General features: G+C 35.9%; 2 protein-coding genes across 9 annotated transcripts; both read left to right on the forward strand.

Moving 5' to 3' along the window:
- On the forward strand, positions 1-9,047 carry LOC111483262 (pre-mRNA-splicing factor ATP-dependent RNA helicase DEAH10). 2 transcript variants are annotated; one of them, XM_023129416.1, is made up of 16 exons: positions 1-86; positions 383-620; positions 882-951; positions 1,041-1,087; positions 1,176-1,256; positions 1,341-1,557; positions 1,984-2,410; positions 2,605-2,808; positions 3,198-3,358; positions 3,485-3,670; positions 3,904-4,135; positions 4,336-4,535; positions 6,934-7,068; positions 7,250-7,457; positions 8,052-8,094; positions 8,278-9,047. In XM_023129416.1, exons 3-14 carry the CDS (start codon positions 887-889, stop codon positions 7,431-7,433), a joined length of 2,139 nt encoding a protein of 712 aa, XP_022985184.1. In that variant the 5' UTR covers positions 1-86; positions 383-620; positions 882-886; the 3' UTR covers positions 7,434-7,457; positions 8,052-8,094; positions 8,278-9,047. The 2 variants fall into 2 exon arrangements, with proteins under 2 accessions (XP_022985184.1, XP_022985185.1); XM_023129417.1 differs by lacking the exon at positions 1-86 and adding an exon at positions 7,735-7,776 and having other exon boundaries at positions 346-620.
- A 1,301-nt stretch (positions 9,048-10,348) lies between these two features.
- Positions 10,349-22,546, forward strand: LOC111483301. 7 transcript variants are annotated; one of them, XM_023129487.1, is made up of 13 exons: positions 10,349-10,415; positions 10,780-10,900; positions 11,009-11,160; positions 11,814-11,962; positions 12,228-12,315; positions 12,706-12,781; positions 12,884-12,915; positions 13,444-13,565; positions 20,265-20,528; positions 21,229-21,327; positions 21,478-21,528; positions 21,837-21,924; positions 22,127-22,546. In XM_023129487.1, exons 8-13 carry the CDS (start codon positions 13,485-13,487, stop codon positions 22,297-22,299), a joined length of 756 nt encoding a protein of 251 aa, XP_022985255.1. In that variant the 5' UTR covers positions 10,349-10,415; positions 10,780-10,900; positions 11,009-11,160; positions 11,814-11,962; positions 12,228-12,315; positions 12,706-12,781; positions 12,884-12,915; positions 13,444-13,484; the 3' UTR covers positions 22,300-22,546. The 7 variants fall into 7 exon arrangements, 5 of the variants coding, with proteins under 5 accessions (XP_022985255.1, XP_022985254.1, XP_022985253.1 ...); XR_002718333.1 differs by lacking the exon at positions 12,228-12,315 and having other exon boundaries at positions 21,837-22,036; positions 22,127-22,222; XM_023129486.1 differs by lacking the exon at positions 12,228-12,315 and having other exon boundaries at positions 10,981-11,160.
- The last annotated feature ends 479 nt before the right edge of the window (positions 22,547-23,025 follow it).

Here is a 23,025-nt window from a genome sequence, read left to right on the forward strand (position 1 = left end):
ATCGATTTTGGGAGTCGTGGGCTGAAGGCTAAGCAAGGTGTGGCTATTGTTTCGCGTGGGGTCCGTGAAACTCGGCGAGTTTTCTGGTGACTGAGTTTTTTTGTTTTTTTTTTTTTTTCTGTAGTTACAAAAAGGGTAAACTTTTTTTTTATATAAAAATTTTATTTTAATTTTCTTATAATAATTATTATATATATTTTTACAAATATATAATAAAATAAAGGAAAATAATTACCGAGCCAAATAACTTATATTTTTTTTTCCAAAAAATAAACATATTTACTTTTTAATGTTAATTAGGAAAATAATTAGATAATTATGAAATTTAATTTTGTAAGCCTAAACCTAAACCCTCGACTGTTCTTTTCCCTTTGTCTCGGAGTCACCCTCGACTAGGGGAGTGTTCATCGTGCGACGGCTTATCATCATCCGCTTTTCTTTCTCGGTTTCCGCCGGCGGTTGGCCAACGCCGGTGCTCCCATCGACCATTGCTCGACGGTCGGCCATTCTCTCTCTTCAACAGTTCCGATAACGAGCGCGGCTCTGTTTTTCTTTCCTCACCGGCTGTGACTACAGGCCCTCAACGACCCTTTTCCGGTGGGTTCTAGTGACGACTCGAGGTGAGATTTGTTTTTCTAAAAGGTTTTGTGGTTGATTTTATTTGAGTCAAACCCATGAGCTTTCAAAATCGTCTTGAAGTATCCGTTTACGCTTGGAGCTTGGAGTCGGATAGGTGAAATCATAACTAATTTCAGAAAAACTAGCAAGCATTTGGGCAATTCCCTTCTATACATAAGCCATTGGAAATTAAGTTATAAGTTTTTTGTAATTGATTATGACTGGCTTTTTTTCCATCATTTTTTTTTTTTGTAATACTACAGGGGCAATGGAAACACTCGGAGTCAATGCCAAGGTCTCAGCTAATGATTGCAAGAGCGAAAATATCTCCAGGCATGTACATATAGTTCTAACCTGTTTCTGGCTACAACTTGCAATGTTTTGGTAGTAGTTTTGGTGACGTGATTTTGGTTGCTATGCAGGAAGCGAAAAATTGCAGAACATAGAAAGTCACTCCCAGTAGCTTCGGGTACTAACCTAAATTCTTTTGGTCTTCTATTTCAAATTAGTTGTTTTTCTAAGTTCCTGAGAGTTGTTGATTTCTTTTATGTGATTAGTTGAACATCTGCTCATACAAGAGGTGCATAGAAATGATACATTAGTCATCGTTGGTGAAACTGGGAGTGGAAAAACGACGCGTGAGATTCTGTCCCATGTTTCTAAATTTTATACTTGTAGTTACCTTATTGTTATGCTGAACTATTTGTATCCATGTTTTTTAGAAATACCGCAGTTCCTGTTTAATGCTGGATTTTGTCGAGATGGGAAAGCTATTGGGGTGACCCAACCTCGGCGTGTTGCTGCGGTAACCGTAGCTAAAAGAGTTTCTGAGGAATGTGGTGTTGAAGTGGGGCAAAAGGTTGGGTATTCCATTAGATTTGAGGATGTAACTTCTAGTTCCACAAGAATCAAGTACATGACTGATGGTCTATTGCTAAGGTACTATATAGAAACTTTGACTTCATTTCAAATTGCCATTTCAATGGACGCACGAATAAGGTTTTGTTACAATTTTTTATTCTATATTTCTTTATCGTCTTTTTGAGTATTCGTATTTTGAAGGTGATGCTTGATTTTGAATTCATGTTGTTTCCCTCCTCTTGTTCCATGCAATGTATATCTTTTTCCACGTAACCTATTTGTTGATAGGCATGATAAATAAAATTTGTTTGATGACTAATACATGAAGTATTTTTTTTTTTTTTTTTTTTTTTTTTTTTTTTTTTTTTTTTTTTTTTTTTTTTTTTTTTTTTTTTTTTTTATTGACATTCTAATTGTCTCTTTACGATTTGCAGAACATAGGGTAAATGTGGACTTTGTACAATTTTCTAACTTAGGTATCATGTTGCTTTAATAAATTTTCAGGGAAGCACTGTTGGATCCTTTTCTCTCAAGATATTCAGTTATCATTGTTGATGAAGCTCACGAGAGAACAGTTAATACTGATGTATTGCTAGGATTTTTGAAAAAAGTGCAGAAAACCAGATCTAGATCTTTGAATGACTCTTTGAATGATTCTTTGAATGCCGAGAACATGCATGCTAATGGCCTAGTGGTAGAAAATGGAAATAATGGTAAATATGCAAGTTCCCTCAGGCAATATCGTGGAAGGAAACTACCTCCATTGAAGTTAATTATCATGTCTGCCAGCTTAGATGCACGCCTTTTCTCTGAGTACTTTGGTGGTGCAAGGGCTCTTCGTGTCCAGGGGCGTCAACATCCAGTGGCTATATTTTATACTCGTAAGCATGTATCAGATTATTTGGAGGCCACTCTTATTACTATATTTCAGGTAGTTATTAAATTCTCACCATGGCTTTTATTAACAATAACATGTAAATTATCTAGCCACTTGCTCATTATATAAATGTTTTTCACGACTGTTGTTTGTCAAGTTTTGTTTTCAATGTAAACTTTTGAACACCCTTTGTCTTTCTAATTCATGTAACAATTTCAATGTATTATCGCACATATCTTGTGAACTAGATTCATTTGGAGGAGAGTCCCGGTGATATACTTGCATTTTTAACTGGGCAAGAGGAGATAGAATCTATTGAAAATCTTGCCAAGGACAAGATTCAGAAGTTGCCTGAAAGCAAACAGAACATAGTAGTTATTCCTATATATTCAGCCCTTCCATCGGAGCAACAATTGCGAGTTTTTGCCCCAACTCCACCTGGAGTCCGTAAGGTAGTTTAACCCATTGTATTAAATGAATTCTTTATTTTCTTTTCATCCTTTCTCCCAGTCAAATATTATCATTTTTAAAAAAATCCTTTTCATTCTCGCATTTTTTTTTTTTTATTATCTCATAGATTCCTTTTTTGTTTCATATTTGAAATTGATGCTTCTTGGAGTTTTTAAGGTAGTTTAGCAACGTTGTATCTAAAGAGTTCATTGTATAAATTTTCTTTTTCCATTCTTTCTCTCAGTCAAATATTATCATTTCAGCATATCTTACTAAAAAGATCCTTTACATTCTTGCATTTTTTTTTTATATCTCCTAGAGTCCTTGTTTGTTTCATATTTGAAATTAATTCTTCTTGCCTAAAGATTTTGCTGGTGGCCCTGCTTTTTAGGTAATATTGGCAACAAACATTGCTGAGACATCCGTGACAATACCTGGGATCAAATATGTTATTGATCCTGGATTTGTAAAAGCACGCACTTATGATCCAAACAAAGGGATGGAATCATTGATTGTTTTTCCAACCTCAAAAGCACAGGCACTACAAAGGAGGTAGTATTTTGGATTAAGCATGACTGCATGATTGCTATTATGATATTTTGTTTAGGCTATAATTTTAGCGAAAAATATTTGAATTTAACTAGTGAGAGTTCTAGTATTAATCTTCTAGTGCTTCAGTGGGCGTGCTGGCCGTGAAGGACCTGGAAAATGCTTTCGTCAGTATCCTGAGGATATGTTTTATAAACTTGAGGATTCAACAAAGCCAGAGATAAAGAGATGCAACCTTTCTAATGTCATCTTACAGTTGAAGGCTTTAGGCGTTGATAATATCATGGAATTTGATTTCTTGGAAGAACCGCCAAGGTGCAAGTTTTATAGAGTTTATTGCTTAAGCATGTTGTATGGTTTATCTTTTCATGTGTGGGTGCAGGATGTTTTTATATGTAGGTGTTAAGTGAATAGGAGCTACTACTTTTTATTTTCTTTTATCTACCTTAGCTTCCTCTTACTTGTGGGAAAAAAAGGGAAGAAAAGATAGGTTTTGAGGGGTGGGGGTTGAAAGATGGGAATGTTTCCTTGACCCTTATTTTCAACAGGCAAGCTATTTTCAAGTCATTGGAGCAATTGATTCTGCTTGGGGCTGTAGCACATGACGGCAAACTATCTAATCCAGTAGGACATTTGATGGCTCGTATTCCATTAGATCCAATATACTCTAAAGCTTTGATAGTTGCCGGTCAGTTCAACTGTTTGGAAGAAATGTTGATAACTGTGTCAATGCTCTCAGTTGAATCCATTTTTTACCACCCTCGTGAGAAGTTAGAAGAGGTCAGTCAACACTTTATACAAATTATGTGTTTCTATTCCTCTTTTGTTTTTAGATTTTGTCCTCGTATCATAAAAGTTATAGCATGCTAGTGTCATTCACTCAACAATAGTTAATAATTAGAAATATTTCCTATGATGAAGTCTTGTTTATCTTCTATTTATCTCTATGGTAAAACTCCATATATTTATTCTGTTTTCAGGCAAGAGCTAAAATGAAATGTTTTTCAAGTCTGGAAGGTGATCATCTCACTCTAATCAATGTGTATCGATCTGCTGAGGAATTTTTGAATAAGAAAAAGTTGGAACTTAGCAAAGAAAAAGTGGAGAAAAGCTTGAAAAAGTGGTGCAAAGAAAATTTTATAAATAGTAGATCTTTGAGACACGCACGTGACGTTCACAGGTTAGCAACACAATTCCTTGGTTAATGTTCATGGATCAAGTGATGAGGTCTCATAGATAATTGATCCCTCTAACTAGAGCAAATTCTTCACTTTTGAAATTTTGGTTTAAGTTCTATTTTAGTACCTTAATTTAAAAATATATTTTTTAGCATTATAACTTTGGATAAAAAAAAAATATTTTAGTCCTTGCCATTAATTTCTTAATGAATTATTTAAAAGGAACTTTGCCGGGGCTCTTCTTTTGTTTATTTAATTGATTATTGAATGTTTACATGCACAAAATGTTTTAAGCTATACATTATGCATCTCTTCCCACCTATTTTTTAATTGAGTCCGCATCCATCGAACAAGGTGTAGGCTTTATAGGGTCAGGGTGCTAAACCCCTAGTTAATACTAATCAGATATACAATTCTTCTTAGAATGCTCATTCTGATTTGATGCAAGTCTTTGAGTCCTTGTTTCATGTCCAAAGTTGCTCTCCTCTTCTCTTATGCTGAGTCCTCCTATTTTACCTGGGATTGAGTTTTTTTCCTTATCCTTGTCTTTTTACAACTCCCTCCTAATTTCCATTGTTTAAACTGCATCAGTTCTGAGGTTAGCATGGTCTCACAAAGGTTGGTTACAACTTTAATGGGGAGAGTGGGTTTTTGATTACTCCTTTGTGTTAGCCATAGAGCATGTGTGGGGTCTTGAGAGCCACTTCGATACTACTAGAGGTCATATTGGTTTTCCAAGGCCAAGACTTAATTCTCTGGAGTACCGCTTCCAAGAGAGAATGGTATGGTTGCTATGCTTTCCTCAATCGGTGAGAAATCATCTTGTATCAATTGAGCAGTCTCAAGAGCATTTGGGGAAGGAGAAGGGGCAAAAGACAGTTGGACCATGAGTAAGAGGCTAAGGAAGCTGAAAAACCTAGATTGTTCAATTAACTAGGATGGCAAAAAGGCTTTGTCAGAAGCTGGGGAACTAAACTCAATGAAGCTTTGTCTCTTGGAATGTGTGGGGTTTGAGTGAGACAAGTGGAGGCTGCTCAAGGATTTCTTACTTTGGGAAAGGCATAATATTGTCACTTTGTTGGAAACTAAGCTCCAAGAATATTGTAGTCTCTTTGTTAAGAGTCTTTAGGTGGTATCATGTTGAGTAGGCAGGGCTGGAGTTAATATGGGCTTTGGAGGCATTTTTTTGATGTGGTATGGGAGAGGTTTTAAGTCTTACAAGATTCTGAAAAGAGTGTTTTCTCTCTTTGTATATTTTGAGTTCCAAGTTGTGAAGGTAGGATAGTCTTGGATGTGTATGGCCCGTCTAGTCCCAAAGGGAGGAAGGAGTTTCGGGAGCCTCTATGACCTTTATGGTGAGCATTGATGCTTAGCTGTGAGTTTCAAGGTTATTAGATTCCTGCCTGAGAAGTTTAGTTGAGGAAGACTCACGAGGTCGGTGAGGAACCTTAATAAAATTATTGAGTGCAAACTCTTAGATCCTTCTCTAGTTATCAATAGGTTTACTCAGTCTAATGGCAGAGAGAGTGGTGTTTTGTAGATTGGGAAGAATTCGTTTTTATTAATGGGTGGATAATGTTTTCAGGTGATCGTTGAGGGGGCATAGACTTCAGATCCTTGGCCTATCATCTTTAAATTCGAAAATATTTGGTGACATGGGATCTTGCCCTTTTTAGATTTAAAAACATTTGGTTCTACCACCCTTCTTCTAAAGCTTCTCTTCTGAAGCTTCCCTTTTCCCGTTTAGGACACCTCCATGTTTTCCTCTTTGTGGAAGGTTAAAAATCCACAAGAAAGTGAAGTTTTTTTTTTTTTTTGCCTGATGGAGTAAACACTCACGATCATATCCGACGACCTTCATCCTTGATTTTGGATTTGCAGTGGTGTGATCGATGACAACATGCAAGGATCTTGATCATCTTTTGTGGAGTTGCTAGTTTGGTTACTACCTATGGAGTTGGTGTTTCAAGTTGTTTAAGATAGACTTGGTACGTAGTAGGAAATGTGGGTCTTTGTTTGAGGAGATTGCGATGGACTCAACCTTTCGTGAAATTGAGGTCTTGTGGTTGTGATGTTGTTTTTCTATCTTGTTGGAAGTGTGGATGGTGAGGAACAATAGAATTTTTAGAGGATTGGAGGGTCTTCATAAGATCTTTGGGAAGGTGCAAGGTTTAAAGCCTATTTGTGGGCATCTTTTGTTGGGCTTTTGAAATTATCAGCTTAATACTTATTATTCTTTTGGATTGGAGCATGTTCTTATAGGTTGTTGAGGGTTTTTTTTTGTAGATTGTTTTTTGTATGCGCTTGTACACTCTTTCATTTCTCTCTCAGCTTATGAAAAGCAAAGAACCATATAAATTTTTCATTGTATAATCTTTCCAACCATATATTTTATTGCAGTCAAATTAGGGAACATGTTGAACAAATGAATCTTCCTCTTCACTCTTGTGGAGATGACACGATTCAGTTTTGTAGATGCCTAGCTGCTTCCTTTTTCCTCAACGTAGCCACAAAGCAGCCAGATGGAACATACAGGTATTCATCTGTATTTGTCTCATGCTTGTATCAATCTCTAATCACGCTTTTTGTAACTTGGGCTTTGGGATTACTCTAGAATAAAGGCCATTCTGGGTCGTGTTTATGATACGTTCTTCATGTAGTTCTAGTTGTCTTGTTAAATTTTTTTATTCTATCTCACACATGACAAAAAATGCAGGGATTGTGCAAGTGGTGAGGTGGTACAGATTCATCCCTCTTCTGTGCTATTCCGCAAAAAACCAGATTGTGTAATTTTCAACGAGTTCGTGCAAACTAATCACAAGTACATCCGCAATATCACTAGAATTGATCGACTTTGGCTGTCTGAACTGGCTCCGCATTATTATGCACTGCAAAACTAAATTGATGTGTCTACGTTCACATAGGTATTATTGTATTACTCCATTCTCTGCACTGTCTTGTAATTATTTCTGGAAAGAGTTTCTTTTATTCTTGATTGGCTGGATTGCACTCGGTTTTTTTTAATGAAGGTGGGAAAACAAGAGAAAAAATGTGTACAAAGGTCCAGAGAGAACAACAATGATATGAAACGTTTCTCTAGTCCACTAATATATAGCATTGATTTTGAGGTTTTAGAAATAGTAAATGTTTGATACTTGGGAAATATTTCTCAATGTCATGTCTCTCATATGCATTTTTCAGTTCATTGGCTTTCCACATTGGACAGCTCCATTTCCGGAGAAGGTATTTGAAGTTCAGATAGGATGCCTTTAGCATTTTATAACTTTGATGGAGAATGAAGCGAGATTTCCCATCACTTTCGAAAAGCATTTGATTTCAAATAATAATTTAGAGAGAGCTAATTTTTTCTCCTTTTGGTTGATTACTTTCTTTTACTTCTTCCGGTCACGTATCTCTCTCTCTCTCCCAAATTGATAGTTCATTTCATTTGGATTCTGAGTAATTTTATTGGCTGTGGATGCTTATACTCCATTCATTTTTGTATTTCTTGAATGAAGGTTCCCAAGATGTGGAAGGATCGACTACAAGGGATAGCCTGAGGTGGGTCATTCATTTTGAATTTTATACTGCTATTTTCTTTTCCATGTAGTTCACCGCTGCCTGCCATTTTCCTATTTATTTTCTTCTCAATACCTTCTCACATTGATCCATGCAACGTGCTTATGTTTGAAGAACTGTTCCTCTCTTGCAATAACGTGGATTTACTTTTGTTTCAACCACCAGGAACTCCTCAAAAGAAAAGGAGGCAGTTAAAGGGAAACCAATTCTCTTTGCCAGCGTACGTGCTTGTCTAGTGCTCTCACTCTACGAGATATTGTGAAAGTTGGCTTATCTTCTATGACTAAAGGGAAACAAGCAGACATTCTTACTGGATGTATCAACATGAATGACGATTGATTGCCCTTCAAGAGAATTAGCCAACACACAACAATTTGGTATGCTTCTGATTACTTGCGTTCAACCTTTTCTGAGAAAACCTGCCTTTCAATGGTCTAAAACAGGGATGTCACTCTGCATTGCCTTGGTTTTCAAGTGGTCTTGTGTAGTGTTGGATTATTGAAATTATTTTGTTTACTGTGGCAAATGAGTACCCCCATTGAATTGACACTTTTGACCTTCATATCTTCTTGAAAGGCTGAGAAAAGTAGCGAACAATTGTCGGTAGCTGCATTGCTGAGGAGGATTCAATATGGGATATAGATATCATTCTTGTTGGTTCAGATTCCATTAGGAAAAGAAAATTATCCTCAGATTAGTAGAAATTCATTGCAGTAATCTTCTGAGCAGGGTCAGCTTGAGTGACTAGGACTGCCATTGTTGATGTACTATTGTGTGGTTGTTCATTAGAATTGCAGGGGCTAGAACATAAGGGATTAATGTGTGTGTTTTGGTATTGGAGACTTGAGATTTTTTCATTTCTATTAATATCTGAAGTCTTATATTTTGTGATAAGTTAATTAATTAGGTATATAAAGTTGAATGTTGGATGTAAATTTGAGACTGAACATTATATATTTTTTATTTAATGACACTTTCATCTTAGATTTAAAATAAAGATTCTTTAGTTATAAATGATTAATTGTAATGATATGGTTTTGAGATCCATACTTTTGAAGTATTAATTCAATGTACCTTTGATTCATTCATTCTGTGTTTCTCAAACAATTCAATTGGAATTTGAATAAGTACCTTTTTTACTCTTTCCATGGATTGAGTTCAATTGTTACTCTTTACAAATTTAAAAGCAAACTTGAAAGCATACTTGAGCGCTCTTGTGCCAAAGATGAACGGGGTTAAGCGATCTGATGAGACTATGGAATGTAAAAATGCATTGGTAACAGAGTGTTTTGCCTTAGAGGGAAGCACTTGTGCGAGCAGTGGTGGACGAAGCGGACGCGAGAATGTCGGTTTGAATAATAGAAACATTGGTGAGAATCCAATTCTCCGAAAAAATTAGAATTTACTTGACCATGTCATCATCTTCAACCTTTAGTGGGAGAGATATTTGCCATAAAAGTTGGTCGAAATCCAAGCCATATCATGGCTCGATTTCTTCGTCAACTCTCTTCCTCACCTTCCCCGAAGCTAATGGATGAGTTTTGAAAGGATGAATGTGTATGCGTAGATATTCAATTTTTTCCTTCAAGCTCTTGGGTAGAGGTAGAATTCATGCAAAATGGAGGTTTATTGGGCAGGAGGATGGGATATCATTTTTCTTTCACTCTCTTTGTTCTAGAAGTAGTTGGTATAGGTTTGGTACATAATTTTTTAAACCCGATTCTTTTTAAAAACAATTAAAAATGACAATTTACACCCCCTATAAAAATACACCTAAAATTTAGAGAAAAGTTAACTTATTTATAAGATCACATGAAAATACGTCATATCTATGACTATCAGTGTCATATCCACCCTATGCCTTGACACATACATGTATCTCAAGAGTCTTGGTAAACTTTACTCTTCAATTATTCGTTCTATTTCTAATAACTTTTCTTCTCAAATTTATGAAATAATGTTACTATATATATTTTTAATAGAAATTATATTAAAAAAATAAAATTGATGTAGTTCGATCATATTTAATATCAATTATATTTTTAAAATTATCCTATGATATAAATTTTTAATTTCATTTTTAATAAAGGTATAATTTAAAATTTTGTTAGAACAAGTCGAAAATCGAAAATTTAAATATTTATTAAATTGAAACTTATAACATTTTTTTTAATATGTGAAGAAAAATTGAAATTTAAAAATAAAATGATAATATAGCACGTAACGCAACAGCCAAAAATTTCTCATATTCCATAAGATCTCGTTTCTGCAACTCCACATTGCCTGTGTCCAGAATGAATACGGTATTCTCTTCTTACTTCATCTTTGCTTCCTCCATTTAATTTCCCTGATTCTTTATGCTACTTCAATCGTACTGTTTGTGTTCTTTCTTATGTGAATTTGTGGTTTTCCATCGTTTTTTTCTTTTTAATTTCAATTCTATCGTATGCATTTGGTGCTCCGGTGTGTAGATGATTTGGATCGTAAATTTGACCTGACCATGGATGGATGAAAACATTGGCATCTATTTTGTTTTGTTTTGTTTTTTTTTTCTTACATCACCTTCTCTTGGACAAGAGACGTACCTATCTTGTTTGTTGAATTTTTTCATTTTTCATATACGTCGAGAAATGGTGATAGTTACGAAATCAATCTGTGCATCAATAGGCGTTGTTTTGAAGAAAGCAAGGATGCCAAAAAAGAGTAAAAGGAATGTGAATGTGGACGATGCCGTTGTAATTGATACTCTTATTGTTCTCTCTGGTGATCTTGCTCAAGTTTTGCGATGGTATGTAATTAAGGCCACTTTTATTTCGCTTTATCTAGTACTCATGTTATTTAATCTAATTTAGTTTAATGGAAATCTAGGTCACATTGGATTATTTCAAATGTACAGTAGGTTCGACTTCCGGCTGGTAGTTTTTCCAAACTCTTGGCTGGTTGTGATTACGAAGCCAAGGCCAACGATCCTATTTTGTTGCATCCAGCGACAGAGGCTAAGACATGTGCGGAGTCATTCAAGGAGGGGTGTCCGATTAATCAAATAAGGTATACTCCCTTCCTAGCATTGTGTATATTTATGGTCTAAATTTTGGAGTTTGATATTCTTTTGTCTGTGGCGTTTGGAGTGATGTATATGGTTGTTCTTAGCAGATTGTTTCCATGGTCACTCTTGGTACAAATGGCCTAAATTTTGGAGTTTCATAATTTATGTTAAGGAATTTTGAGTTAGAACTGAGGGATTTTTCCGAAGAGAAGCGCCTATCTGTGGTTGAGAAGGTTATGTTGTCTTCAAATGGCCATTTTTTATTTGATTTTACTTGGAAAGAATATTCTGTTCTCTCCTACTTGGTTTTATATACTAGACAAATTATTGCATAATTAGTTTCATGATAGTAGCTTCAGGAAAGTATCATTTATTGGCATTTTAATTAGCACTGGGCATCACATAGAAAGCTATATTCTCTTGCTTAATAATCCATATTTCAAGATGGGGGAAGGTTTTGTCAACCAAAGCATATCTTGAGATTGGTTATGACATTATAACCTTGGCAACCTTGGCCAAAAGTTTCGAGGTTCAAATTTCCATACTCACAATGGTTGAACTAAAAAGATAGATGGGGGTTCTCGATTTCTATTGTGATTCATATGCGCATTTAAATGCACGTGATTACCAACACAGATTTTAATTGTAAAAACAGTGACCTGGTCCAAGATCAAAATGGGTTTGCTCATGGTTCACTGCCTACTGTAACTGGGAAGCTTAGTGATGTTAGACCACTTTTGCGAGATAGCGTCGAGAACAACCAGAGAGATGCACAGCAGAAAAGAGAGAATAAATTGCAAAAAGGTGAACTTTTGGTGCCTTGCTTGCATAGTTGTAGCACACTCACCCAGCATATGCTTCTAATATTTTAAGTTAGAGGAGCGATGGCTCTATTAAAAGAATAGTTAAGAATGACTCATGTATTAATTAAGATAACCTCCTGAAAGATACCTACTAATAGTACTTGAAAAATAGTATTCGCTCAACATACCTACACTACTAACTGTTTGTATGAATTATTTCGTTGGCATGCTATCTAAGTTTATGCATGTTGGCCTTTGTTTTGAAGTTTATCATATTCCTATTCATAATGACCCTATCTTCCCACCAACCTCCTTGCATTTTGAAGTTGTCACTGGCGCTGCAATCAATTGGAGGTATGAAATAACTTCTCCTAAATATATTTCTTTCTTTATGGCTGTTCAGCAAAGAATTGAGGCTTATCTCATCTCCATGATGAGGCCATCATACCAAAAAGGGAACATGCCGTGTGGAGAATGGTTCTCTTACCTTTTTTTAGATTGATATTTGTTGGTTTAATTTTATTTTGTAACTAATTACTATCATGAATTCTTTCGTTGATATTATTGCTACTACTATTTTTGGTAAGAAGCAATTTCATACCAGAAAGGAAACATTCTATGCGGCACACGCTCTACTTTATTTGAGATTGATATATCTGTTGGTTCAGTTTTATCTTGTAAACAATTACTCTTATCTCACTGAAGTGCTCCTTTTCTTATGGTTTATGTTAAATTATTTGATAGACAGGACCCAGATAACCAATTGAAAACGGAGCAGGATGATCGTGGTCAGGAATTTGACATGCGTCAAGGACTAAATGTATGTCAGTTAAGCTTATTCAGGATCCGTGTTTTCTTGAGAATTAGATGTTATTTCATATGGGTGGACTATACTAAAGACTGACTACTTTTGTTTCTGTAGGTTGATCTGAGTTCAATCCTCTTTATTGAGTGGTGAGTTCAAAGTGCTGTTAATGATATCTGGCTCACCTAATTTGGTTATAAAGCTTCTACGAAAGGGTTTTCTTAATATATGAACTAAATATAATTGCAGATGGTTTTTTATTTGAATTGCTGATTTTGCAAATAGCACTACGGAGTTGTAGTTTCCGTTGCAACTTACCTACAATGTTAAATGCTCAATAAATTTTGACACTAAATGTTGTAGGATTAAGTGGTTATCTCTTGAAATTAGCTAGTTAGTGTAGGACCCTATGATTTTTCTGTATAGTTTTCAAATACCTTCCAGCGTGGATATTTCTATGTAATGTTATCATTCTTTGACCACTTGAATTGTAGATATCTTTTTATGCGGTGGATTTTCGGCCTGATAAAGTAAATTCAGAGAATAATAAGAATTTAATAATGCCATAAAACAATTGTTTAGAGTATCTAATTGTTCTGCTTCCGCTCTTATTAAATTAGAGAAACCATGCACTGAAAGACCCATTTCACTCAACATAACGACGTATGCATTTTCAGTTGGTGTCTCAACTTCTTCACTTTTTCCTGTGGATAGAAGCATGAACTCCTGTCATAGTTCAATGCAGTCAACGATCGACATGGCCCCTTCTCATGGTTCAGAATCCAATAAAAATGGCAAGGTATGTCGTATCCTTGTCAGTTTATCACATTACTACTATAATTAATAGATAGAATGTTCATGGGACATTTATCATGTTATATTTATACCTTAATATCTTTTCCATTGTTCTCAGCCAAAATCCCCTCAGATTAGTACAATCCCTTGAGTTAAAGAACTTTTTAATTTTCACCTTTTCTTTTAAAAAAATGTATTTATTGATATAAAATTTTATTGGATGGACGAAATACAAGCCAAAAGCTTACAGAAATTATGGGAGTTACTAAACGCTCTCCGGTCGGCACAAATCAAAGAAAAGCCATTGATGCAAAAGTCAGCTGCAGAAAATACCCATACTAGTAAAAAAACAAGGTTTAAATATACAGAAAGTTTGCCAATGATAAGACCAATTAAAAAGTTTGAGAAATTTCCTCCTCAATTTCTTACATAAAGGTACCAAAGGAAGAGGTAGTCGCCAATTCATCCTCTCTTTTACATATCACACACCAACTTGTCAAGATAAATTATTCTGTGGTCGAATCTAATTTGGATACCCAAACCTTCGAGAAGATGAGATCCACAAGCATCTTGAGGTTACAGACTTGAGTAAACAATTTGTATCACTACAATTGACTTCCAAGGGCTTTTCATGGTAGACAATGCTACTCATTGAGGACGATGCTACTCATTGAGTCAGAAACCCTTAGACGTTGAGTAGAGTTGCTAGTATTGATTAAGGAAGATGCCACTCACTGTTTACATCCAAAACCATCCAAAACCATCAGCCACTTCTTTTCCATTAAGGATTTTTTTTTAGTTCCATAGGAGATTCGACTCTATGACCTCTTGGCTGAAAGTGTGTACCTAACTGCTATTCTCAGGTTGGCCCAACTACCATAAGAATTAATTTTGAAGAGATTTCTGATCATTATAGGATCTTCCGATTAGCCAAAGAGAAAGGGAGTGTAATCAAAGAACTGAAGGTGATTGAACTAATTATCTTCTTATCCACTCGTAAAACTCTAAAATGGCAACATAGAGGAATACAGGAATATGGTTGGAAAGTTGGGCACTTTCCATGCGATAGGGAGGATGTAGGTATAGGCAACCCACAAGGCTAGGACTTTGTAATTATCCATAATATATTTTTATTTTTTGAAATCTTTGAAGAATCTGACCATATCTCAATCAGATCATCTATTGAAAAATTGATGAAAAGGAAGAACACTCTAGAGGAAAATTTGATTATGCTGATGTGAAGAGGTAGTGTACAAGAGAAGGTGAAAATTTTACTGTGGAGTTGTTTATTTGAATCATTAAATGCCTGCTTCAGATAAGTTACAGAATGCCAAATTGGCTCCTTCTTTAGACTGGTGCGTGAGTTTAAATTCAAGATGCTGGTGTTCAATTCTGAATCGCCAATATGTTGGATAGGGTTTTCATAAATCCATGAAGGAATTTGCAGTGAATGGCAGGGGTTTTGGGGAAGACCTATTTAAATCAAGGCTATGGAAAAATATCTGGATGGAAGGGAACTACATAATTTTTTCTAAATAGGGAAATAAAATGGGAGGGCGTATTTGAAAGGGATGCTCTTTACACTAATGATATTATATCCCTTCTGTAATTAACTTAATTATAGAGCGTTCTGTTTTGTTTTTTTTTTTTTCAAGGTGTTCTACTCTTCAGGACTTTTCACTATATCTGTATAAAGTTATTTATGTTTTTCTTAACCAGAAACAAAATTTTCATTTGATATATGAAAAGAAATAAAAGATTTGGGGAAACAAACTCCCATAGGAAGTGTAAAGAACAAGCAACCATACCAAAAAGAAAGGAACTTCCAAAAATATAAGAAACCAAATAATACAATGAAGAACAAAGCGCCCAATGGAGAAACAGACACAATCCCTGAAGCAAAAACCATGTCACTGAAGAGCCACTAAAGCTAGGCCTGAAAAAGCATATTCGGCAACTAAACCACTGCATATGGTACAAAGGCTCGAATAGAGAACTACAAAAAATCTAGCTATGAAGACTGCTTCAACTCCCAAACAAACGAGAAAAATTCGAAAGCAATCTTGTTTCTGTTTTTAAAGAATGGAATATCTTCAATGAAAAATCCTGTATGTTGTTAGGTTTGCCCCAATGAAGACCAAAACTTTTGATGAAGCCATAAGGGGAGAAAGGCCCAATGAGGAGGCTGTTAGAGGACTCTGTCATTTGTATTAATTAAATGGAGAGAGAGTAATAAATTGAAAAATCTGATCTCATGAGGAACTGTCTCCAAATGCTATTGGCCGGATGTGGAGGAAAAATCCTTTGCTAGTTCAGAGCAGCGCCCAATACACCCGCAACTCCCATCATATGAAATGGGTTCAATGTCCAATTATGAAATCCTTGGAAAAAGAGGATGAATCGAAATATAGCTGATTTGTGTTCAGTCGCTCCTCTTTTGTCTGGAATTTGATACCCTATTGCGAGAGTTTACAAGTACGCAAGTGAGGGAGGGTAGGGACACATGAGGAGGTGTGCTTGAATGATTTGCCTAAGGGATCTTTTTTCAGTTAGAAGAGGGTAGGTGTAACGCTCCTAATTTTCTTGCCTAAACTAGAGACGTCATTATATGCATGCTTTTAATAACATATGCAGAAATTTAAATAAAACGTTTCAAATGAAGCCGTGGACTTACACATTTAATTTAAAACAAGAAAAGAAAAATAACAGTCATTTAACATGAAAAATGAAATAAACTACCTATCAATTACTAAATGAAATTTAATGCATACTATTGGCCTATCTTGACTTCTATGACCATTCCATCATTCACCGTCATCCGTGCAGGGGTGCATTACCTTTACCTGAAAAATATAAGGGTAGCATGTGGCTCGAGTATTTTAAGAAATACTCAGTAAGTCACCCATTGTTGGGCTAGTAATGGAATCACACACATATAATGATGGGACCTATCCTTTAAAACCGTAACATGATCTTGGACACTTTTTAATTTCGAACAGGATTCGATGTGTAGTGTTTTCCCACACACACAGACTTGCACGCGCACATGGACCCACTAGCAGGCTCATATACATACCCCTGGGTTTGGCTTGGTTGGGCACAACGTGTTAACACGTCGTCCGATGCCACCAAAAAAGAAAGGTCCGAAGATATCATGGCGAACATAAATATCGATGGTACGCATCCGTACTAACATAACATAACTGGGAAGTATCCCGATGCATATGACATACATATATGCATGAGATCCTCACGATTTACATTCATAGCATTGCATTAACATCACTCCCTTTCTCCTTTCATCCATGACATATTACATATATGCATCATGTATACATGACAATCATCACATAATCCATCACATATTTTTTCCTGGGAAGACATAACATGACATAGACAATTCTTTTCTATTCTAATTAGTATTAGATTAGTATTAGTTAGTGATCTCGGCTTAGTGAGTCCTTTCTTCTGTGATGAACTGTTGGCACCAGTCCTCCATTTTGTCTCCGTGGATTGAGGAGAAAGGGTGCTCGGCGTCAAGAGGATTGTAACATGAGAAAAGCAAGGAGGTCAACCTCTTTCAGATATGCAAGATGGATTCTGTAAAGGATTGTAACCGGAGAGAAGAGGATTGTAACATGTTAGAAGAGGGTAGGTCAACTTCATTTCATTCACAACATGTAATGGATTTCATTCACCTAATTACCACGTGTGTATCCCTTCACTACTTTTAGTGTTTTTTCCTTGATCATCTTTTCCTTTTCATACAAATTCATCATCAATTACACACTTGCCCTTATCCATTGGTGTTTTTTTGTGATGAAGGGAATCCCCTCTCAGTGTTTATCTACATTTCCATTAGAGAAATCACCCTCGGAATTCACTGCTTTGATACAAAAATTAATAGGCCTTGCTCAACCATTTACTTAATAACCAGAAAGGTAGCAAGGATAGTTTAGAGAGCTTCCCACCTCTCCCCATTCTCATAGAGAATAGCCAAAAAAGCCATTAGCGAAAAGATACCCCTTCCTCAAGCATACAACTATATGCTCTATTTCCCGTGCCTCTTTTCCAACTAACAAAATCCCTTGGACCCACATAACCATCCAAGCACACCCTCTTCACGTACCCATGCCCCTCTTCTAACTAACAAAATTCCTTGGGTCTACAGTCATTCGAGCAAACCCTCCTCATGTACCCCTTCTCTCCCTCCCGCACCTACGTGTATAGACTCTCATAATAAGGGGTCTATAGAATTTACAGTCATAATTACTTTGGGCAGGAGGAAAGTCCTGAAGAATGACGAGGGTTAACCGTTCTTGATAAAGATCACGGTGTTTCAAATGTTCAAACTGGACCTATTACACGATTCAAGGCCATGAAAATTCAACAAACATTCATTCTTCATCTACAAAATTGGATAGGCTCAATTCAACCATTATTTCATGTGTTACAAACTGATTCGACTGAGGAAGGACCATTTGAAGCTTTGGAAGTGAATATTTGCACGGTTGAAGTAGCGAATGATGGTGCGATAAATTGCACTTGATTGATAAGTTATTAGAAAGCTTTATTTATTATTTTTAACCATAAAGAAAAGAAGCTATCATATATATATCCCATTGAAGTTGGGTTCATAATTTCTTGTTGTGGGCAAAAGGGTGGGGGAAGTTATTTGTGAAAGTGACTCCTTTTTTTTTTTTTTTTTTTTTTTGGAGATTAAAAGGGAGTGGAAGTAAATTATGGCCACTAACTTCTTTAGTGGACATTTGAGAGTTCAAAGTTTCTTTTGTGGAGACTATAAATACCTATAAGACAGATTTTAGAGGAATGAAATTGAGCTCTCAAATTGAGACTTTCACCTTTAGAATTTGATCATCATCTTTTCCATTTCTAAATTTTAAGCAAGTTTTTTTTGTAGTAGATTGCATCTGAGCCCTTCAATCAAACCTTAATCAAGTTCGATTGTGGAGTGACTCAATTTAGAACAAAGTTTCAAATCTTGTTTCTAGATATTTGATCTTAAGAGTAATCTAATTCTAGCCTTATCTCTTGGTTGATCCAAATTTTGTATAAGGAGGTGTTAATTTCTTGGATCATTGGGCTGATAAGGCCTAATCCTCAGCCTAACGATCCAAACTTTTGATGAAGCAAGAACCATTGAATCAAAGAAATTAACACTTGGATCAACCAAAAGATAAGACTAGAATTAGATTATCTCTTAAGATCAAAGATCTAGAAGCAAGATTTGGAACCTTGTTCTAAATTGAGTTACTCCACAATCGTACTTGTTCAAGATTTTATTGAATGACTTAGATGCAATCTACTACAAGAATTGGTTGAAACTTAGAAATGGCAAAGATGATGCTCAAATTCTAAGGGTGAAAGTCTCAATTTGAGAACTCAATTTCATTCCTCTAAAATCTGACTTTTATATAGTAATTTGTGAGTATTTATAGTCTCCCACACAAAAAAGAAACTTTGTACTCTTCAAATGCCCACTAAAAAAGTCTTTGGCCAGAAATTATGAAATTAAAAATAATAAATAAAGTTTTCTAACAATTTATCTCAGTGCAATTTATAGTAACTTCATCTGCTACTCTTCAACCATGCAAATATTCACTTTCGAGACTCCAGATTGTTCTTCCTCAATTGAATCCGCTTGTAACACATGAAATAATGGTTGAACCGAGTCTATCCAATTTTGTAGGTGAAGAATGAATGCTTGTTGAATCTTCTTGGCCTTGGATCGTGTAATAGGTCCAGTTGGAACATTTGCAACAGTCTATCCAATTTTGTAGGTGAAGAATGAATGCTTGTTGAATCTTCTTGGCCTTGGATCGTGTAATAGGTCCAGTTGGAACATTTGCAACACCATCATCCTTATCAGTTCCTCAAGGAACCACTTTGGGCAGGAGGAAAACCATGTTGGCTTTATAGTACTGTTACTGCTGTTTGCATGTCTGAACAGCTTAGAAAATTGGTAAACTAGCATCCTCTCCGTGAGTCCTTAGATCAACCTTGCTTCCTTCATCGGTCCTCATGAAATGTAGGCTGAGTGAAGGCATTTTTCCTATGGAATGTTGCACCGTGGACTTGTGCTACTAACCTACCGAACGTTGGTGTAGTTGCTGGTTGAATTGCCATAAGTTACTGGTTTCAAAGGATCTCTATATAGCCTCTGGAATAATTAGCTACGTATTTCCTTCTGACATCACTTCCAGTCCACCAAACTGATTAGGATGGGCAACATTTTCCCATCCAACAAGATGATTCCTCTCGTTTTCTTGACAAAGGATCTATCGGTTACTTTTTTTTTTTTTCTTATTAAAAAAAACAGATATTCAGTCATAGATCCTGGTTTTTAAGGGTCTTCAAGAGGAAAGGTAGAAATGGGTAATTAGCGAGGACAAATTCAACTGAGGTAAGTTTCTTTCCCTTCGAAATATGAGATTTGGATCAACAACAGTGTTGAAATTTGGATAAACTTTCCGTCTTTTTCATACATCTTAATGAAACATTTTCGACGTGAGGTAGGTTGTATGTGTTTTATGGACGGTTTATTACCTGTTGCAACGGCCTTTGTACATGTATGTTAAAGTGATGAACACAGATTGAAGACTTTTGTAAGGTCGCAAAGTTATAATTGATATTTCTTCTCCGATAACTAATGAAATAATTCTTCTATTTTATACTTCTGCAGGAATTCAAGCTCAATCCAAGAGCCAAACTCTTCTATCCATCCGTTGCAAATAACATGTCAGCAACCCCTGCAGCTCCAGTGTCTTACATTTCAAACAACACGCCAGTACTACATGTACCTGTTGCACAACCAGAGGTGGTGTTCAGTCCTTTGTACCTCGTTCACCTGGGCCTGCCGCCAAGTTTGTCCCAAATGACAACTCAATATCTGGGTTTGGTGGCAACGTTGCTCAATTTTCCCAACCTGTACGCATTGTTTGGGCAGGTTTCTCTTGATCGGTTTTCCTTTGTTATTCTTATCAAACTATCTATTTGGCCTTATGGGGGTCAAGTTCTTCTAATAGTTGTGTCTCCATTTCACAACCAAAATGAACAAAAGCTAAAACTAAAGTCGGAATATATAATTCCAGTGTTTCAGCTGCATCTAGGTCTTCCTTCCCTAGTTTGAGAAGGCAATTTTAGATCTCATTTATAAGACCATGTACTGTATCTTGGGTAACAGAGATTCAATGATAGGTGAGTATTAAAATCTGAAACTTGTACTTGGCTAATCCCCCAGGATTTTTTAAGGTGTTTCTTGGTTTCAATATGGTTATATCAAATGAATTTTATTGTTCATAAGAAAACATCGGTTTGAAGTGTATCCCAGAAGGAAAAAAAAAAAAAAAAAAAGAGTTGTATGTAGGGTTTTCCTTGAATCTTTCGATTGGAATTTCCAATGATAATTTGGTTGGCTAGGGATGCATGATGATCATGCAAACAGTTTTTATACCGCTCTCTATTACAACAAGACGCAAGTAACTGTCGCATGTAGTAATTTTGTTTATTACTTATAAACTAATCTCAGTAGGATCCTCTTTGCTGGTAATGGTAAAAGCATTTTCAAACTTTCAGTGCAACTGTAGTAATAAACTTCATTCCTACAAATTTGCTGTCCGAGTTTTCAACCTCTATCTTTCCTACAGATGGTGGGACATGTGGGAACCAGGACGCAGCCACTAAGATATGTTGGTCAGTATCCTTTCCAGGCTGCCCCGACCTTTGGGCCCCCAAATTCTCCAGCAGTAAGTGGAAACATGATTATATTTGTTCTTTCAATTTAGTTCCTCCTGGTTGCAATTTTAGTTGGCAGATTAGAATGTACTTTAATTCATTCATGACCAGCTGATAATATATGTGTTGAAAACCTCTGCACCTCCCCTATTGTGCTACAGGTTATGGTCGGTCGTCTTGGGCAACTTGTTTATATGCAGCCACTCTCCCATGTAAGCATTTAGTGACCCCATTTATCTGAAGTATAAGCCATCCTTCCACAAATTCTATTGCTTCCTTGAATTATTTTACCTTGTAGAATTGATCTCTCTTCACTTTATGTTTCTTGACGCCATGAGCAGCAGTTAAATAGTTGTGAATTGTGAACTTGAAGGATGTATATGTTCTGTTTTGATAATTAAATCTATATGTTTGAAGTTCTTTGGTTTTTTCTGAGGTCAATTCATCATCTAGTCTGTTTTCATGATGTTGCTTCTCCCTTTGACTCTGAATTACCTAGTTTCCTTGTCTCATATTTCAGGACTTGGCTCAAGGTACGACAATCATCTCACCGATACCACCTTGCCCTTTGTTGACAACACAGCCTGTTCAATATCCGAAACATCAAGGTGAAATTCTTGTTCCTGGCTAATGCCTGAGCATTCCTGTATCGGTCCGCCACCCCTACTAGATATTGTCATCTTTGAGCTTTCCTCTCGAGCTTCCCCTCGAGGCTTAAAGGTGTTTCATTCTCCTCCTCAACCGATGTGGGATCTCACAATTCCCTTTTCATCACCCAACTTTTCATCTTAACGTCCTCGACCAATGCAGGAACTGCAGCAACACAAGCATTGCAGCTTTGTGTTCCAGAGCCATTCATGGCCAGTGGACACCAACCGCTTGCCGCAGCGCCAAAGGTCATTCCAGCTTTGCAGCCATCCTTCCCACTCAACCACCCAATGCAACTGCCAGAAGCTAATTCATTCTTCAACGCCAAGTTCTAATGAATTTGCTTCTTTTGTTAATTCTCCATGTAGTCAACCCCAAGGTTTTAGCAAAATTTTGATCCTCTTAAAAGTTATTTTCCCAATTTGTATTAATTATTAGCATTTTTCTTTTTATTGGATTGTTTCCATTCAAATCAAGACAGTTTACCTTCGATTGGTGGATGGGGCCTGATGAACTATGTATAGGTTGAATTAAAATTTGTTTAGGATAAGCATTATTTCTAGGGAGGGAACGATTCATTGTCATTCATGGGTTGGTTTCAAATTGTAGAAAATGTGGGAAAAAAAAAAAAAAAAAAAAAAGAAAGAAAGAAAAGGCAGGATATTCTTTTGATTTTAATGACCATCTTAAATAAATGTGATCCCTTGCTGAATTGTACTGTTCACTGACCATGTTGTGATCAAGGAATCAACTTCAGCAGCATTTTTTTTTTCTTGGTTGAGTTCATAGATGAAATCTATTTATTTCGACATGGTTAAAGAGTTAAGGAATTAAGATTTAAAGTTTAACAATTCTGAATTAAGAATTCTAAAGTTTAAATTAAAATTTAAACTTTTGAATTTTCTAAAATTATAAATAAAATAGAGTATTAAAGACAGCTATAAATTGAACGGTAGACTCTGGTTTTGTTACAATTCCATTCACACTTCCAATAATGGTATATTAAATTTAGTCCTTAGTCCTTTGTATAGAAATTAGATGAATAACAATAATAATTTTTC

Source organism: Cucurbita maxima, unplaced genomic scaffold, assembly GCF_002738345.1.
Source record: "Cucurbita maxima cultivar Rimu unplaced genomic scaffold, Cmax_1.0 Cma_Scf00008, whole genome shotgun sequence".
Classification (NCBI taxonomy): Eukaryota; Viridiplantae; Streptophyta; class Magnoliopsida; order Cucurbitales; family Cucurbitaceae; genus Cucurbita; species Cucurbita maxima.

What these genes read in the sequence shown, in the direction of transcription:
- LOC111483262 (XM_023129416.1), top strand. Translation starts at nt 887, where the DNA reads ATGGAAACACTCGGAGTCAATGCCAAGGTCTCAGCTAATGATTGCAAG. An exon ending in AAGAGCGAAAATATCTCCAG is followed by an intron (nt 952 to 1,040) that starts GCATGTACATAT and finishes GTTGCTATGCAG; the next exon opens with GAAGCGAAAAATTGCAGAAC. An exon ending in TTCTTGGAAGAACCGCCAAG is followed by an intron (nt 3,671 to 3,903) that starts GTGCAAGTTTTA and finishes TATTTTCAACAG; the next exon opens with GCAAGCTATTTTCAAGTCAT.
- LOC111483301 (XM_023129486.1), top strand. Translation starts at nt 13,485, where the DNA reads ATGAACTCCTGTCATAGTTCAATGCAGTCAACGATCGACATGGCCCCT. An exon ending in AATCCAATAAAAATGGCAAG is followed by an intron (nt 13,566 to 20,264) that starts GTATGTCGTATC and finishes ATACTTCTGCAG; the next exon opens with GAATTCAAGCTCAATCCAAG. An exon ending in ATATGCAGCCACTCTCCCAT is followed by an intron (nt 21,529 to 21,836) that starts GTAAGCATTTAG and finishes CTCATATTTCAG; the next exon opens with GACTTGGCTCAAGGTACGAC.